This window comes from Lissotriton helveticus, chromosome 2_1, assembly GCF_964261635.1.
Source record: "Lissotriton helveticus chromosome 2_1, aLisHel1.1, whole genome shotgun sequence".
Classification (NCBI taxonomy): domain Eukaryota; kingdom Metazoa; phylum Chordata; class Amphibia; order Caudata; family Salamandridae; genus Lissotriton; species Lissotriton helveticus.
Window position 1 is genome coordinate 1114937281 of NC_136059.1, and position 19870 is coordinate 1114957150.

At 43.8% G+C, this 19870-nt stretch overlaps 1 protein-coding gene across 6 annotated transcripts in view; it reads left to right on the forward strand.

Annotated features, from left to right (window-relative positions):
* Window positions 1-19870, forward strand: part of PDE5A (phosphodiesterase 5A) — an 869998-nt gene that overhangs the window by 813935 nt on the left and 36193 nt on the right. For all 6 annotated transcript variants that reach the window (XM_078675926.1, XM_078675927.1, XM_078675930.1 and 3 more), the window contains exons 19-20: window positions 13741-13815; window positions 18987-19070. In XM_078675926.1, the coding sequence (XP_078532052.1) occupies window positions 13741-13815; window positions 18987-19070 (159 nt within the window). The remainder of the gene's footprint in view (window positions 1-13740; window positions 13816-18986; window positions 19071-19870) is intronic.

Consider the following 19870-nt stretch of genomic DNA (forward strand, 5'->3'; position numbering starts at 1 on the left):
CAGTCTAAGTCACTGCACTCTACTCACTGTGTTGAGTGCCACAGCACACTACACCAATGCACTCTACACCACTGCAGTCTGACACTCTACTCTGAAACACTGCACTCTGTGACACAGAACTCTATGCCATTCTTCTCTGCACAACTGCATTGTATGCCAATGTACTCTATGCCACTGCACTCTACTCTACATCACTCCACACCACTGCACTCTGTAGCACTCCACTCTATGCCACTGCACTCTGACGCTATATTCTACTCTGCACCACTCTACACCACTTTAACCTGTACCACTCTATGCCACTGCACTCTATGCCACTCTACTCAGCACCACTCCGCACCGCACCACTCCACTCTGCACCACTGCACTCTACACCACTGTAATCTAGTATACAACGATCTTATCTACGCCACTGCATTCTACACCACTTGATTCTATATTTTTGCACTCTACACCATTGCACTCTACACCAGCCACTCTACGTCACTCCAGTCTACACATCTCTCGGCAACTTCACTCTCTGCCTCTCCAATACACAATACTTTATGCCACTCCACGAAACTCTACTCCACTTTTCACCATTTCACTCTCTATTAAATTTATTTATTTATTTATTTAAGAGTTTTGTATAGCGTGGACGTGACCCTTGGGTATCAGAGCGCTTCACATTACATGAGGTAGATTAGAGAAACATTTTGAATAACAGACATTTCACAATGTTATCAGGTAGGTTCATATACAGTCATACAGGTTAGGCTAACAATATATATACATCAATATATGGGGTAAGTATTTGGATACATCTTGGCAACAAAGGAGTACTGGGACTTCCAGTATCCAATAGTTCTGGAGTGTGATTTCTCTAAGCAATCTCCCTCCCTGAGACAGATAATGTTTCTATCCAATATCGCTGGTGATTTTCTCCATTAATTACAACGCTGATCTGTTTGGTGACATCTATGTTACGGTGCTAGTGAATAGCTGTCTTGTTCTATGGTAGGAACATACTCATAAGGAAGATCTTTGCTTCCCTCTTAAATGATGCAGAGTTTGGAATTTTCCTATGTTTGGAGGGAGTGAGTTCCAGATTCTGGGGGCTCCTCCAGAGAAAGCCCTATCATAGGTTTTCTTCTTCTGGAAGATAGGTAGTCGCAGCAAAAGCTCCTTGGCACTCCTGGCAGGTCTGTTTCCTCCTGATAACTCAATTTTCTGGGCCAGGTATCTCGGTGTATTGTAGTGGAGCGCTTTGTGGACAAAGAATTGGTTTGTTACGCTGCTGCACTTAGAATTGCTGCCGTGATTTTTAAGCACTACTGGAGTACTAGTCTCTTTTTAAAATGGATCTAACTGTTTTTTATGGATTTATGTTATCGATGTTAGCTTAAAATTTTTGTTGGTGGGATCACCCGACATAGCGGGTGGAGAATTGTGGACATTGCTCCCGCTACGACCTATTTTGCATTGCCTGCACTTGAAAACATTGAAACACACCACTCACCATTTGAGTGAGACTCGCGCTACCTCAGCTCCCAACCGCCATCTTTGAGTGGGGGACTAGGGGCTCAGAGATGCTCCCAAGACGCCATCTTGGGTAGCTCTCTAGTGTTTGGAGGGCTGCTTGGCAAATACTATTTAGGGTCCCGAATGCTTGCGCATGCACAAAGAATTGGTTTGTTACGCTGCTGCACTTAGAATCGCTGCCGTGATTTTTAAGCACTACTGGAGTACTAGTCTCTTTTTAAAATGGATCTGACTGTTTTTTATTGAGTGGGGGACTAGGGGCTCAGAGACGCTCCCAAGACGCCAAGTACGATTTAAGGACCCAGAATGCACTTTAAAACACAGAAACACACCACTCACCATTTGGGTGAGACTTGCGCTGCCTCGGCTCCCGACCGCCATCTTGAGTGGGGGACTAGGGGCTCAGAGACGCTCCCAAGACGCCAAGTATGATTTAAGGACCCAGAATGCAAGCGTGCGGCGCACGCGCGCGGCGGGCGCGCCAGAGGCAAGCCCGTCTGCGCCCGTCCGTGCCAGGACGCGCCAGGACGGGCCCAGGGGCTAGGACCTCTCCTCAATCTTATATTTTCTCCATGGATACCCTCTTGGCGTTAAGAACTGGAAATGAGGCGTTAGCCGAGTTTACTTCAGCCAGGTTACAGGAAGAATCCCTCTTGCGGGGAAGGGGCGAATACACACGGCCTAAGATGGTGCCACACTCTCATATGATCCAGGGGTTAAAAGTTGTAATGTTGAACACACGCTCCCGGCAAAAGCACCATTTGGAAGTGTTCTCACTCCTCCTGGATGGCGAGATTGATATTCTTGCCCTCACTGAGACCTGGCTGGGGGCTTCATCTACCCCGGATGTTCTTGCGGCACTGCCATCGGAATATGATGCATTGTGGTATAACCGCCCTAAGGAGTGTAGAGGGGGGGGTCGCAATATTATTTAAAAAAAAACTCAGGGTGACACAGGTGGTCGTGGAAAATTGTGATAGCGCGGAGCTACTGCGTATAAAAATGTTATTAAAATCAACATGCATTATGATGGTGGTAGTGTACCCCCCACCAAAGAGCTCCCCAGATTTCAATGATGCTTTCTTGGAGTTCTTAACTGATCTGGGTTCTAGATATTAATCTCTTTTGGTGGTAGGGGACTTTAAGTATCATTGGGAAAAGCTACCCAGAGACCCTACAGAGGCAGGGTTTGACACCAACCTGACCTCACTACATCTGCGCCAACTAGTGGTGGGCCACACGCATGTCAAAGGCCACACTTTGGACCTGGTGTGGTCCTGTATATCCCCGGCCAAGATAGTCGACGTTAGCCCTTGCATATGGTCAGATCATTCCCTGATCAAGTGCTGGGTTCCGTGCGACCTCTCACCGGCAATGTCTGATCCACTTTGGAGAAAGGTCCGAGCTTGGAAGAAGTTGGAAGCTGAGTCTCTTGACTTCCACGCTTCTTTCCATTCCAAATCCAGAGAGGAGTGAGGGTAATCTAGATTCAGACACTACAGCCCTTATGGCCTGGATTCGCGCTGCCTTGGATACTCTTGTCCCTGAGCGAATGGAGAGAACCAGAGCAAAAGGGAAGGGAGCACCTTGGCTTGATGCCTCGCTTAGAGAAAAAAAACAAGTTCTTCGGCAAGCAGAGAGAAGGTGGAGACTCAATTACAGCCAGGTTGAGTCTGAAACTTATAAAGTACTTCTGTCAAAATACAAGGCTGATATACTGCTGAGGAAGGCAGCCTTTTATGAGGACAGAATTAGACGCGCCGGGAATAAGCAAAGGGAGATATTTGCCATCCTCAGGGCACTAACGCAGTTAGATGGTAAAGCCCCAGCAAACGATCTACGGGACTGTGATACCTTCCAGAGGGTTTTCCTCCAGAAAATTCAAGACATCATTAGGGACATCTCAAAAACTCCAGCTGATCCTCTTCTTCCACCCACCTCTGCCCTCCAGGAGTCGACCTGGAACTTGAACAGCATCCCATGTTTGGTGTAGGGAGTTTGTCAGCTATCGCTCGCCAAATTAAGTTAGGATCTAGTATGGACCCATGTCCCCCGAGAATATTTCAAATGGCCTTGCCCGGCCTTGAAAGACAGCTGCTAAGCCTATTAAATGAGTCATTAGAGTCTGGTTATCTCCCAGCGAACTTGAAGGAAGCCAGGCTGTAAAAAATTATAGGCCCATCTCTCAATTGCCCTTTTTGGGAAAGATCTTTGAAAAGCAAGTCCTGAATACACTGGCCAGCTACCTGGAGGAGCATGGTCTACTTCATCCAAGGCAGGCGGGCTTCCGGCCGCAGCACAGTACGGAATTGGTCATGGCCACGGTCGCTGACGATCTAAGAATCAGGGCAGATAATAAACAGCCTTGTGCCTTGATTCTATTAGATCTGTCAGCGGCATTTGATACGATCAGCCATACCATTCTGCTTGACCGTATCGCGAAGCTGGGAATAACAGGGCAAGCATTTAAGTGGCTTAAATCTTTCCTTACTGGCCGGACCCAAAGAGTGCAATTGGGAGACCAAATATCCGAGGCCAATGCTGTGACCTGGGGCGTACCCCAGGGGTCCGCATTATCCCCCTTGTTATTTAACATATACCTTCAACCTCTTGTGGAGGAGTTAACGCATATGAATTGCCAAGTCTTTAACTATGCCGACGATACCCAACTGCTTGTTCAGTTGGAGAATTTGAGGGAGGCACAGGAATCGGTAAAGAACTTGCTTAGATTCACTGTAAATTGGATGACCAGCAACCTTCTGAAAGTGAATGCCGAGAAAACTGAGGTGTTGGTTATTACCAATCAAGAAAACCCCTGGTGTGATTTGTTCTGGCCCTCAGAATTAGGGAAAACACTGACTCCGGGAAGAGTGGTCAAAAAAAGTTTAGGTCTGAAGATTGACGCAGACCTTTCTATGACCCCCAAGTTTCGGCAGTGGTAGGTTCCTGCGCTTGTGTGCTTAGACAACTCTGTCTACCCCCACAGTTCAATCCATAGTGTCCGCCACCATTATCTCTCAGTTGGACTATGGCAATGCTTTGTATTTAGGCCTCCCGCAGAACTCCTGAGGAAACTGCAGGTTGTGCAGAATGATGCAGCCAGGTTGATCTATTCTCTGCCAAGGAGCTCTCATGCGACCCCCCTTCTTTTGAAGCTGCACTGGCTCCCCGTCAAATTTAGAGTGCAGTTTAAATGTCTTTGTGTGGCCCACAAAGCCATTTTTGGTAAGGCTCCTAAGTATATTAAAGAGCGCTTGAGGAAGTACATTCCAGGGAGAGCCCTACGGTCAGGCAAAGCCTGCAAATTGATTGAACCTAGATTTAAGCTTAAATCTAAAGGTGGCAGGGCTCTGTCCGTACTCCTTCCGCAACTTTGGAATGAGCTACCTGCATTCCTGCAGGAAGACTCGCAACTATTGTCTTCTAGAAAGAACTTAAAGACCTATTTGTTTAAAAGGATAACATCAATACCCTAATGAGGTTTGATGGCGGAGGGCGCTTTTTGGGTTGCAGCAGGTTATGTACTTTTTCTGTGAAAGCGCTTAGAGACCAGTGGTGATTTGCGCTATACAAAAACATTGTAAGATAACATAACATAACATAACATAACATAATGCATGCCATTTTTTGTTGAATCCTGGCTTCATACGGTAGCCAATTTAATGCTTTCAGGTGTGGAGAGTTATGGTCGAATTTCCTCGATCCGGAGATGAGGCTTGCTGCTGCATTGAGGCATGCTTTTAGAGGTGCTGTTGAAATTTTTGGTAGCCCTGCTAAGGTTGTACATCCATATTCGATCCTCGAGATAACCAAGGATTGGACTGCCATTTTGAGATCTGCCATAGAGATGAATGGTTTCACTTTCCTAATGTAGTTTAGATGGAAACGAGCACTTCTTGCCATATTTTTGATGTGGGTTTTCATGTCAACGTTCTCATCCAGCGTGATTCCTAGAGATTTCACTGAATCCACCAGAGTGGGGGTGCAATTTAATGCTGTGAACAGTTTGGTCCATTCCTTCACTTCTGTGTGGTTCTTTGGTGGTGAGATTAATATGAATTCAATTTTTTGTGCATTTAACTTCAGATGATTGCAAGTTAACCATTGTAATGACGTTTTTAGTGCCTCATTCATTAACTTGATGTCTTTGAGAGATGTGATCTTGACGTATATCTGCGTGTCGTCTGCGTACATGTGAAAGTCAATCTTCGAGTTGCAGAGAATTTCTGTGAAAGGTTCGACATACAAGTTGAATAGATAAGGAGATAATGTAGATCCTTGAGGAACTCCTATTGTGTTAGGGCAGTCTGGTGATAGTGTCTGGTTGACCAGGAATCTTTGCGTTCTGTTTTGAAGGAATGATTCCAACCATTTCAGCACAGTTCCAGACATTCCCATCCTGTCATGGAGTCTGGTTAGTAGTTTTCCATGATTTACCGTGTCAAATGCAGCAGACAGATCAAGAAGGACTAGCTGGCATGTTCGATTATGGTCTAGGGCCTGTAGTGCGTCATCGACAATATTTGGATCGCTGTTTCTGTGCTGTGTCCTGTTCTGAAGCCCGACTGGCAGTCGTATAATAGCATGAAATTGGCGATGTGATTGCTCAATTGATTCTGCACGCATTTCTCAATTGATTCTGCACGCATTTCTCAATTAATTTGGCAACTAATGGGATATTGGTAACTAGGCGAAAGTTATTAGGATCTGCCGGGTCCGATGTAGGCTTTTTGATGATAGGGACTACTTGCCCTGTTTTAAGGCAATCTGGAAGGATCACTTGGAAAAGAGAGGCATTTGTTATTTCTGTCCAAATTGGATTGACGATATGGCTGATCTCTTTCAAACATTTTGAGGGAAGTGGGTCGTTATAGTGGGTATTGGGTTTGATGTCCAGGAGTGTTTTGGCGATGGTATTTTGGTCATATAGTTTGAAGGTATTCCACTGAGCCTTGTTTTTTGTCCTCTTAAGGTCGATATTTGAGGTGATATTGATCAGTGAGTGTGGTTGGGTAGAGAGGTTGTCCGCTGCAGTCCTGAGCTCTCTTTCTAGCATGTCGGCCTTGTCGGTGAAGAATGTGGAGAATTCCTCAGAGCTTAGTCGCGTTTTTGTGGTTTCTTGGGCAGATTTGGGCAATTTATTTGATTGTTGTTTCAAGATCTCGAATAGTTTCCTTGGTCTATTTTTGGCGTTATCCAGTTCTGATCTGATAAATTCTTTTTGGGAGTTGAGGATCTTTTTGTTGTATTCGTTTTTGATTTTTCGGAGGGATCTCAATTCGGGGGATGATGGGTGTTGACTCCATTTTCTTTCAGCATGTCTTAATTTCCTCCTACCTTCATTTAGTGTCTCATTAAACCGTGGATTTTTTATCTTCTCTGTGACTCTTTTCAGTTTTAGTGGCATGGTTTCATTGACTATATTCTCTACTGATGACGTGTAGTGATCTGTTAGATCATTAACATTCTGCAGGTTGTTAGGTGTGTATAAGTCCTTCTCACATCTTTCAACTAATCGTACCATGGTCGAGTTTTTAGTGTCCCTAGTCCATTTTTTCCCTTTGCTAGGTTGCGTGGTCTTGTTCTTTTTCATGGTGTGTATCAGGAAGGTTATGGCATGGTGATCCGACTAGTCGCACGGAGCAATTTTGTGGATTGAAGTATCCTTATTTCTTGATATTATCCAGTCTAGCGTGGCTCCTTTTGAGTGTGTTGGCTGTGTGCAGGCTTGGGTGAGGTTTAGTTCCGACAGAAAGTCTTTGAGGGCGTTGATCTGTTTGTCATTGTTGTCGTCCCAGTGTAAATTAAAATCACCCAGGAATATGGTATTAACGTGGGTGTTCGCGTTAGCTGTTATGATCTCCATTAGTTGGTCTATGAAGGTAGCATTATTTCCTGGTGGATGGTAGAGAGCATGGAGGTTGCACCTTTGATTGTCTGCTGATCTTATATTAAGCCCTAGATATTCACAGGATTCAAGTGATTCGGATTATATTTGGCTGACCTCTATGTCCGCTCGGTGGATGCAGGCAATACCACCTACTGTCCTTTTTAGTCTATCTAATCTCACAATGTTGTAAAGAGGGGGCACTAGGAAATCCATAAATGGGGACGAGGATTCAGAAAGCCATGTTTCTGTTAGTATTGTCAGGTCAATTTCCTTGCTAATGATGATGGCAGCGATGTCTGAGGCATGCTTCGCTGCGGACCAGCAGTTAATCAGTAGGCATTCCAGAGGTTTTCCTGAGCTACTAGTGTTCGGCATTTGCGAGTCGGTGTTTAACTGGACCTGATGTAAGTTGCTACGGTTGGATTTCCTTTCATTATGACTGGATGTCCTGTTAAGGTCGATTGGTACTGTTCTAATTTTCTCTCCTCTATTACTATCCTTAGGCTCATATGCTTGGAGTAATGCCAGGGTTTCCTCCTCCGACAAGTAATTGCGATTTCTTTCTTGTCTATTATGCCTATTGGATAATGGCATGGCCATCTCACTGCTCTTTCTTTGAGTTTTATGTAGTAGTTCTTGAATGTGTTCGACTTTGGAGTGAGTGCTTATCGTGTTTTCTAGTATCTTTTTCATCGTCTGTAGTGCGTTTCGTATGTCCTGTGACATATCGCCAATTTGTGTTTGTAGCTCTCTGATTTCGCTCTGCATCAGGGATGATGTATTTGGAGTGTACATCCGTTCCTTTCGTGGTTCACTGTTAGCGCTCCTGTGTTTTAGATCTGTTTTCCTTCCCTCGATCCTTATCTTCTTGTCGCTGTTTCGGTTGACTGCTCCGCTGTGATGAGGGCTGCGTTATCTGTGTCTTGCGACCTTAATACCCTGCTAGGAGGCAACATGTTTTGTAGAGGAGGGGGGCCTGGGAGGGGTGATATCTTCCAGGTACTCTTTGAGCGGCCTACTCGTAGGAGATGTCCCCTTATGCTTGAGCGACGTTGATTCTTCCCTTTGAGGCAGCTCCGGGTCGGTATTCGCATATCGTGTAGTCATTTCTGTTCTCTCAGTGATCTTCCCATTTACTTTTTCTCCTGTTCCAGTTGTGTCTCCTAGTCGCGTTGAATGTTGTGGTTCTTGAACGTCTCTAGTTGGAATGATGACTGTGGTGGTATTGTTGGCGATGTATAGGGTGTCTCCTTGTGGGGTCCGCTGTTGTGGATGAGATCTTTATTTCTATACAATTTCTTTTAAGGTTGAGAAAAAGTTTTCTAATTTGTCTAATTCGTTGTTAGCTGCTTGTATAAGCACTAATCCGTTCTTGTAAATCGTAATGCATATGTCCGCTCTGAGTCTTGGTGATGATATGATCGTACGTTTGGTGCCATGTGGGATATTGTTTGTAGATTTTATGTTGAGCATTTTTGCAATGGCATCTCGCCATTTAGCTGTTCTCCTGGTGAAGAATATCAGGTTATTCACAATTATGCCTTTGACTATGTTAAAGGAGGGGTCAGATATCAGTGTGTCCGGGTTTTTTCTCAGAAGAATGTGCTTGAATTTTTTGGCTGCGTTCTTGGATAGTTTGGTTGGGTAATTTATGGCATGTGCGTTTATGCCAACTGATTCCAAAAAGTTGTCAGCCATATTACTGATTGACAGGACTTACACTCCATGCCACTCTCCTCTACGTCACTAATGTTTAGCCATGCTGAACAGCAGCCACACCGCTGTACAACATGGCTAAAACACCTTGGCAAAGCCAATAGCTCTTGCGTAGGCAAGACCTATTTTCTTTGCCAATGCTGGTTTAGTCAGCTCGCCTGCATTCTTGATTGAACATAAAAAGGTCAGCTGGCCATCCTTAATCAAGGGAACATGTTCTAAAATTCATTTAGAGCTGGATTCACTAACATTTTGTAGCAACTTTTTCAGACTGAAAATGGTTACAGACATACTCCTTGCAAGGGCGGGAATAAGTCTCCCAAATGAGTCCAGGTGTATCGAAAAGAGGTCCTCAGGAAGAAAAATGCTTTTCCCTGGAAGTAAAAAAAAAAGTTAAGCATTGCATATTCATCATTTGTTTACTTTTATACGTGCAAAACATGAGCAGAATTTATGCATGTGAGTACTACACATTTTCAGGGTTACTCATGAAATATATTGCAAATTACCAGAATGTTTGAAATATTTTCTGTAGGAAACTGGCTCTTTGTGTGCTATATCAATATTTTGATATACAGTGTAAAGAGTCTAGGGGTTCCCTTACTAGTGGACAGGGGCTTGCTATGCAATCCCAAAGTCCAAAGTGCTCTATTAGGGGGTAGTGTGGTTGAGCGACCTTAGGCTTAACACAGAGGAGTGCAAGACATTCACAAAATACACCCAATGGCCAATAAATGATAACACGACTCAAGAAGGAGATCCACACAAATTTATAAAAAATAGCCAGTATCTTTATATATGTTTAGGCATCAGAAAAAACTTGTTCAGGTAAGTAAGTTTTTAAATATAAATTCTTTTTACTTTTAAAAAGTTGGGTATAGTACATCGACTTACAGGACCAATCTCCAGGAGTTAAGGTAAGTTGTGGGCAAGGTTCAAGGCAGCACCAACAGTACACCACCAGCGGCACAAGGGTGGCCCAGTGCAGGGTGGCAAACAGCATCGGGTGCGCAGTGCATTTCATTGAGGCTCGGTCTCTGTAAAAAGAAGGTGCAGGTTCTGGTTAGGAAGCCAGTCAGGCTGAACCAGTGTGTAGATTCAGGCCTTGCGATGCTCGGGATGGGGGGACGCCTTTGGTTCTCGTCTCCAAGGCCCAGGGGGGGACATGTGCTGAGGTGTCTTTAGGGGCTGTGTTTTTTACTATGGGATCAGTCACAGTAGAGGAGGCCTGCTTGCAGAGGCTGCAGGCGACGTTGGGGAGTCTTGAAGGGATATAATCATGATGGATTTGAGCTCTGGAGGGCTGGGAAACCTTGTTGCACCGTTGGCCCACTTCAACTTGGGCCGGAGGAGACGGGAACAGTGGTTCCTTCAGGTGTCGGGTTTTGTCTGTTCTGGAGGAGTTTCTTCAAAACAGGTCCGCTGTTCACGGGAGGCTTTTCAAAAGGCAGGCTGTCCCCCCATGTTTCTGAAGTCAACAGCTATGGGACGAGTTGACTTTGGTGCAGTTTTACACGAGGGCTGCAGACAGGCCAGTGAGAGAAACCAGAGTTGCATACCAAACACAGGGGGGCTGCTTTGAAGCTCCCTTGCCTTGGCAGGCTAATCTGCAGGTCATCTCGTGGTAGTGGTGGAAGACACCCCCTCCCAGAGGAGGCCTTGTTTCTGCCACCCCGAGAGTGAAGTCCCTCACCCTTGGGGGTCAGGAATTCATCTCTGGTGTCCGGTTGACTAAAACCAGTTCAGTCAGCCCACTAGTAGTTGGTACAGTTTCAGGGGGCACCTCTGAGGTGCCCTCTGGATGCATGTATTGATAAATGCAACACTGTAATCAGTGTGGTCATCAATATGAGGTGTTTGATATCGAACATCCTTATTTTCAGTGGAGCCGTTATGTAGCTGGGGAACTCATTTTTACCAGTGCCCAAAACCTATTTTAAAAATGGCTTGCACTGGCGGTTTTCAACTGACCAGCACAGGGGCATATCTGCTCATGCAGGTATGTCCGCACATATAATATTAAGCACCATGCCGTATGGCTGTCATGCCTGCTCTAGGCGTGACTTACAAATATTATATGCAGTGGTAGGGGGACATGGCACTCATGGATGAGTTGCGAATTGGACTGTTTTCATCAACCCAGTTTGAAACGTCACCTACCCTATTCTCAACTGCTACGTGCCAAAAGAATTGCTTCAACTAATGAACTATACATCCAGGACAGTCACAAAATTATCACAAAATTTCAGCAACGGGGGTATCCCATACAACTAACAAAAATTGCAGAAGAAAGAGTTATGTGTCTCAACAGAGATGACCTACTCAAACCAAAAAATGTGAATCTTGAAGATGAGAATCGTCCAGTTTTCGTATCCAAATTTTCTACACAATCCAAAAAGATCAAGGATGCAATTCGCAAACACTGGCCCATGCTAAACCTGGAGAAAGATTTCAACAACATTTTCGATAAACCACCTATTTTTGCATACCAACGCTCTAAAAATATACAAACTCTTTTGAAACAACCAACTTTGCAAAGTGTGATCACCTACAAAGGTACCATTCCCTGTCACAATTGTGGACATTGTAACAGTATCATACCCGGAAATATACTGAGTCATCCCACCAAAGGTACCCCGATTCACCTTCAAGTTAATGCTACCTGTGACTCCACCAACGTTATATATATGTTAAAATGCCCGTGTGGCCTCCCATATGTGGGAAAAACAGAACGGAAAATCAAAACTAGACTCACTGAGCACCGAAGCAGTATCCGCACGAAGAACTTGAAGTCATGTATAGCAGCACACTTTGTTACACAATCCCACAATCCCAGTCAAATTCGGTTCCTTATTCTAGAAGTGGTTAATAAACTACCCAACAAGGACAACAGCAAGTATCTGTTACAGCGCGAACTCCACTGGATTTATTTCCTACAAGCCCTTCAACCAAAGGGACTCAATGATAGAATTGAACTCAGTTGTCATTTATGAAGACTGTGATTTGTCATGTACTGATCTCTCTTTTACCTGTGTTTATGACAGGACCCCTGGTCCACTGTTTCTACTTCTTGCGCTGTTTACATATTTTTCTTGTAATTTTTCACAGTTTCTTTGTGTTTTGACCCATTTCTCATTATTTGTCTGACACCAGGTTCCTCATTTCCTTTTCACCCTTCTTTTCCGCGTTTATTTTTCTTTTCTCTGATATTCTGGTTTTTCTTTTCTTTGACATTCTTCGACATTTTGGTTTTTCACCCGCTTTTCCACGCTCTTGGACATTTCCTTTGTCCTTTTTCCAGTATCCTTTTCTCATGGGAGTCCTAGCGCATATTCGGCGTCCTTCCAGTCCTATTTCTATGACGTTTTCCTTATCACGGGTGGCCTCGCGCACACTCGGCGTTTTCCGGGTTGCGGCTCGGATTCACTGGAGTGCTTCTATTCGTTACGCGTTCATTTCTTGGTGATGGGTAAGGTACTAATTATACTCTTTTCAGGTGGTTGCTTTGGTACTTTACGATCACACACTGTATTTCTATCCCCCTACCCCACCCCCCGCATTTTATCACGCATTGTATTCCTTTGTTACACAGGGTGTATTTACAACTTCCCAAACTCCACACTGTGGCGTCAGTACCACGTACCTACAAACTCTTATGGTTTCATCTGCTCCAAATGGGGATTTCACGGTTTCTTTTAATTCTTATTTTTAAGTTTGGTCCACTTTTATATTGTTTCACTTATTGGCTTTGAACACGTTCTCTATTCGGTTCTTGTCGTTTCCCACTTTCACCAAGTTTCTTACTTCTTTAATTCTGTGTACTTCGCGCTCCTGTATATCAGCGACCTACATTGTGTCTTATTTCTTCTTTTTTAGATATATATCCCCCTGAAGAAGTGCTGTTGTAGCACGAAATGCATTGGGGTTTTCCATTCACTTTGAGTTGAATGTCATGAATTGCAATGGATTTGTTTTTACTAGAAGTTTAAAGACCATATGAAGGAATATATACCTTAATTGACATCATTTGGATTTACTTGAAATTATTCGCATGAATAAAACATTTATGAAGTACTGAACATTACGCTATTTACTTTGAGTTCATATATAGCGACGCATTTTTGTGCATTCAGAGTGCTCTGGACTAGTTCTTACCTGTTGTAAGACTTCCTATTTACTCATGGATGAGTGACATGTGTTTTCACCCCACCCCTGCGCTGCCTCACCACTTTTCCCTGACACAAGCCACTACTGCATTTGTCTGCACCAAGACACACAGTCTGCAATGGCAGTCATTCATGCACTTGGTGAGGGGTCCTTTAGGGTTGCAGCTCTTAGGGACCCTCTTTAGCACCTCAGGCCCTAGGTACTAGGGTACCATTTGTGATTGTGTTATTCCTGACAAGGCTATTAAGTTAAATTGAAAGTTGGCATGTGTAAGTAAAAATACCATACTCCCTTGAAACATCCATGGGAAAGGACCTACATTTGGAAACAAACCTCTCACGTATGTTTATTAGAGCTAAATGTAACTGGTTGTTCTAATTTAAAGGGTCTTTAAATGGGGTTTTCTGGAACATTCTGAGTAACATTTTTCCATGCATTTCTTGCAGATAGCTGAGCTTATCGCAACAGAGTTCTATGATCAAGGAGACAAGGAGCGGAATGAACTGAATATTGAGCCAGCAGTAAGTAGAATGTTGTTGCATTCACCCTACATTGGTCTCACTAGTATTCAGCAATGTATACAAGTGTCATGGTTTGTATGGTCAGTAGCTCTGTAGTGATTTGTATGTTGAACCTGCATGTTGAGTATTTTCACTTACGAGATCTAGAACATGGTTGGGTGAATTAGCTGTTCCACGACATTGCCACAAACCAGGTCTTTGACTTATACAGTGCCCTAAACTAGCAGATTTCACAAAGATGTCAAGTTAGCTTCGGAAAGATGTCTGGTAGGATCTGTATGTGGCCCTGAGAGGAAATGGTAGCTGAATCTTGTCACCTGTTGTGCCATTAGCAAGTTCTATTCATGTTGGTATGATCTCTTGGTATAGCGCAGCGAATCGTCCCCAAAGGAATATCTCCGTGCTTCTGCTGAAGTATATGACTAGCAAAAACTAAAACAGCCATGTTTTTAAGAGTTATTTTTTACTTTCCCCGCTCTGTGCACAAGCGAATTTGTAGGGGAAGTTTATTCCAATAGAAAGGTGCCAAATAGGAAAAAGACCTTCCTCCAAATCTGGAGGTACGAATTCATGGAATTTGAAGAAGGGCTTTGTCTGTTGATCTCAGCAATCTAGTTGGGTGATAGTAGCTGATTCTATGTTGTAGGTAGGTTGGAGCCTTGCAGTTCAGGGTTTTCTATGTAAGGCAGCACATCTTAAAGATGAGACTTTTGCTTATAGGTCGCCAGTACAGAGAGTGTAGTATTGGAGCAGAAGATTACACACCAGTCTGGCTGCGGTATTCTGCAGCACCTGCAATTTAGATAGTAAGGTTTCATTAGCACCAGCATTTCCATAGTCGAGATGTCTTGTAATTAGGGCTTGAACTAGGGTTTTCCTAGAAGTAAAAGAAAGCCAAGGAAATGCCTTTTTCAGCTGTTGCATGGTGGCAAAACAAGTGCTACACAGGGTTGAAACATGTTCTTTTATGGGCAAAGAAGTATCCACCTTTACACCAAGATTTTTAACTACTTGTTTTGGGGACAGGCAGGTACCAGTTCGGATGGCCACCAATCCAACTTCCACAGTTGTTGAGCTTTCCCAAATAAGAGAATTTCCGTCTTTTCTCCATTTAATTGTAGGCAGTTCTTAGACATCCAGATGCAATCCTCCTCATGCAATCAAAGAAGCGGGCTTTCACCCCTTCCAAGTCAGTACCAAAGGAGATAACCAGCTGTGTGTCATAGGCCTAAGATGTTGACTCAAACCACATTTAGGGTCGGGTCGGATAACGCAAATGGCATTTTTATACACATTACAAGACTTTGCTCCATAGACAAATGTGGCCTACACTAAAAAACTGACAAAGGCTTCAATGTAGAAACATTAGTTCGACAGACAACCCAAAGTAATGCAGAGTGTACATCTTGTTGAATAGTCCTACAGGTAAAATCAAACAGTATTTGTTACTCAGCAGTGTATTCCCAACGAGGATCCACAAGTTCTTAGAAAGGCCCTCCAGGCCCTTTAAAAAAAGTCTCCAGCTCCCTGGTGGAAGCATTGGCTCCGTATGTCCACACAGACAAAGATTTTCTACTGCTCGGAGACTTTAATATCCACAGCGAGCTAAAAGATAACATGGAGGCCCAGTCCTTCCTGAATGATGTCTCCCTGCTAGGGCTAAAACAGTGCAATAGCGGGCCTACCCATCTGGCGGGGCATACCCTAGACTTGATCTTTTCCAATTTTCCTGACATTAAGTGTCACGCACCTAGACAGACCAATTGGACAGATCATTTTATTTTGGAGTTTTCAATGCCCAAAATTGATGTACCTCTCAGCCGCTCTTTGCAGATTCCGGTACGGCGAAGACAATGGCATAAAATATCTCGCGAAACCTTCAAGGAGATATATATTGCGCCGAAATTTCAGCCCACGGAAAATATTGATTCTGCTCTACTTAAATATGAGCTTGCCATACATACAGCAGTTGAACAGATTGCCCCACTTAAAATATTTAAAAACCGTCCTGCAAAAAAACAGGAAGTTTGGTTTTCTGAAGAGCTGCGGGTCCTTAAACGAACGGCCAGGAAACTTGAGAAAGTCTGGAGAAAGTCGCACCTGGAGGTGGATAAATCTAACTACTAGATGGCAATAAGCACCTACCACAAAGCCATCCGAGCTGCACGTAAGAGTCACGTTACCTCGCAACTGGAGGCGGCAGGCAATGCTCCTAAAGTGCTATACCAAATTTTAAACACCTTCCTAAAACCGGTGGTGTGTGAAAGTACGGATATGTCGTCTCAACAACTATGTGACGACATTTCAGGTTTTTTCACTGATAAGATTGACATTATCTATGGAAAAATTAGGGCATCTATCCATCCTACAAGTAATCGTATAGTTCACACGCAGGCGAGAGTGGGTGCTAATCCTGGCTCATTTCTCAAATTTCCCAATGTCACCCTGTTAGAAGTGGAGGTGCTGGTTGACAACATCAAAAGTGGGAGTCCTTCAGATCAGTTACCTGCAAGAACAATGGGGGTTTTGGGCAGGGTACTTGGTCCGGAAATTCAGAACCTCGTTAACCTCTCGCTTAGCACGGGCTGTGTCCCACAAGAGTGGAAAAAGGCTCTAGTAAGACCTATCCGGAAGAACATCTCCGTTCCATGGACCAATCTGTCCAACCTTAGACCTATCTCCCTGCTGCCATTTTTGGGTAAAATCATCGAAAAGCACGCCAATAAGCATCTGTCTAACTTCCTGGAACAATCGGGAAGCTTGGATCCCTCTCATTCCGGTTTTAGGCCGAAATATAGTACTGAAACGGCCTTGCTGTCGATAACTGATGATCTCCGTATGTACCAGGACAAGGGTATCTCAGCTGTCCTGGTACTGCTGGATTTATCAGCAGCGTTCGATACTATTTCCCATAAGATCCTGATCGAACGACTGGCTGAGAGTGGACTGGATGGCATGGCACTGGCTTGGCTAAAGAGCTTTCTCTCCGACCGCACTCAATGTGTCACCATGGGTAAGTTCCGGTCGGATGAGGTTAAGATCACCAAGGGGGTGCCACAGGGCTCCTGTTTGAGCCCAACTCTTTTTAACATCTATGTGGCCCCCCTGGCAAATATTATGAGAGCCTTTGGTTTTTGTCCAGTGTCTTATGCTGATGATACCCAGCTGCTTTTTCCATTTAAGTCTTTAACCTCGGAGGTTAAACATTCTTTCTCCGAGGGGATGAAAGCAGTATCCCAGTGGATGTCTTCCAACTTTCTTCAATGTAACGTTGGTAAGACTGAGGTTATGCTTTTCGGTGAGGCCAAGATACTATGGTCCCCTGATTGGTGGCCATTAGATCTGGGGCCAGTTCCCGAACCAAAGCAAGTAATCAAGAACCTTGGGGTTCGCCTGGAACAGGAGTTGACCTTGAAACAACATGGAAACAACACAGTGGGGTCCTGTTTTCATATGATAGGACTCCTCCGTAAGGTATTTCCACTCCTTCTGGACTCCATCAGAAAGACTTTGGTCCAGGCTTTAGTGATCAGCCGGCTTGATTACTGTAATGGCCTCCTGGCATCTGCCAATGAAGAGGTACTGGACCGACTTCAAGTGATACAGAATACCGTGGCCAGGTTGGTCCTCAATGCTCCCCCCAGATCCCCATCTAAACCTCTGCTAGAAACACTTCATTTGTTATCTGTCCGCCAAAGAGTGAAATTTAAGACATGTTGCATAGTACATAAAGGACTACATGACCTAGGACCCTCCTATCTGGCAAAAAAATGTGTTCCCTATGTTCCCACACGCGCTCTCAGGTCAAGTGATCAGTTGCTTCTGAGTGTGCCCAAGATTAGAAGGGCTAGACAGGGTGGCAAGGCACTGTCAGTGGTGGGTCCAACATTGTGGAATAAACTTCCTCTCCAACTCAGGCAGTGCTCGGATCACTTTGCCTTTAGGAAAAAATTGAAAACTTTTATGTTTCAGGCCTAAATTAGCTTGGTCATGATTTAGTCATATATGATTCTTTGTTCTGGATTATTGCCCTCTGGTTTTTGCTACTGTCGTCTCTGGAGCGCGGAGATACTCCTCCGGGAGTCTATTCAAGCGCGTTACAAACCCGCAAATAAATAATAAATAAAAGTGATGATGTTTGTTCAAATAAGTCTTTGAAAGAGATTTTAATGAGGATTCTTCTGAATATATTTTTGGGAAATAGCAGCCATGTTTGTGCCTTCCTTTAAGGACCCATAGGGCCATATTCTCAAGGAAGTGGCGGAGAGAGGGGTTAGCCTTCTTGGCTTAACGCCTCTCTCCGCCACTTCGGAAATGCAAGGCTGCCTCCTATTCTCAAGGATATGGTGTTGCATCACGTTTCCCCATCTGCGATTGTGCTAAGTTTCAACGCAGGCGCAAGGGTGTCTGCAAGCAGGGAGGTTTGTTTATGTACAGGAAGGTGTCCCTTCCTGCACATAAACAAACCTTAAATGCCAATTTGTAATGTACATGTGTGCTGCTTCATGCAGCACACATGTAAGTTACAAAACAGCACTTTAAAAAAAGGTTTGTTTATGTGCAGGAAGGGAAACCTTCCTGTACATTAACAAACCATGGCATTTTGCTTTTTCCGTGTGTGCTGCACAAGGCAGCACACATGGAAAAAGCAAAAATGAGGAGAAATAAAGCGTTTCTCTTCATTTCGCCACCTTAAGACCAGATATTTCCTGGTCTAAGTTTGGCGCTACCTCCTATTTACGCTGCCCTTATGAATAGGAGGTAGCGTCAAACTCAATGGGTTTTGCTGTGAAACGCAGCACCCACCGCACGCCCCTTTCACGCTAAAAACAGCGTGAAGGGGGCCCTATTCACAAGGCAGCGCTAAGCCGCGTTAAGCCACTTAACGTGGCTTAACGCTGCTTTGTGAATACGGCTAAGCCCCTATAGCCACAACAACGTCACTGAAAGTGACGTTGTGATGGCGATGGGGGCTTGAGAATATACCCCATAGTTGGATATTTTCTGGGTGATGTCATCCCATGGCTCATCCTTATACAGTTAACTACGAGTAGAATATAACTTTATTAGCAGCTCATTGCCACATATTACCTTCCTTTTCTATTTTTTTACTGCTTTATTTCACATTTCATTCATTGTGCTATTGTGCACTGTTTTATCTTGAATTTCAGGACTTGATGAACAGAGAGAAAAAAGATAAAATTCCGAGCATGCAGGTCGGATTTATTGATGCCATCTGCTTACAGCTCTATGAGGTAAGTGAGAGGTGGATATTTGAACTAGGAAACCACACACTGAATTTTGCAATTAACTTACAACAAAGATTTGAAAAGTATTCTATACAAAGAAAAACACTGTATACAAATTAAAAGAGAATATAAAAAATGCAGTTGCCAGGATATCTATGAAGATTCTTGAATTTAATTCAGGAGAAAAAGCATCGAACATTTCCTATATTATTATTATTATTATTATTATTATTATTATTAATATTGTTAATAGTAGTTTATTTTGCAATTTGGGGTTTTACGTTCAGGGTGAACAGCTCCAGTGTCCACTAAAAAGAGGATTGTGGGGTTAAGGAGAGCAAGATGAAAAGGGAGAGGGCGAGGAAAATTATTTTCCAGGCACCAAGAATTCTGGGCCCTTGATTTATTGAGCTGTGGCCATTCCAGATTGGTTGAGCTGTGGTTATAGAAGTTTGCTGACTGTTCTCAATATAATGCAAAGCAAGGAAAGAAAACTATATGAGGTGTATTCCTAAGTTGTTTCTTCTGGCAAAATAATCATTATTAAATATGGTTTGACAGTTTTAACTGCCTGCATGGCTTATTGTTGATCATTAAAATAAAATGGGCTTTGAGTCAGCCCCCGTCATTCATTAGTTGGTTTGGGCCAACCTCCTTCAGCTATTGTTTTGAGACTTGTTAATGACATCTTGGATTAACCATAAGGTGTATACTTCTCTCACCTCATGCTACTAGTGTTCAGGTGTATTCTTTTACTTAAGAAGTACTACACTTTCAAAGCTTGTGGTGCATTGTTTTCAGCAGGT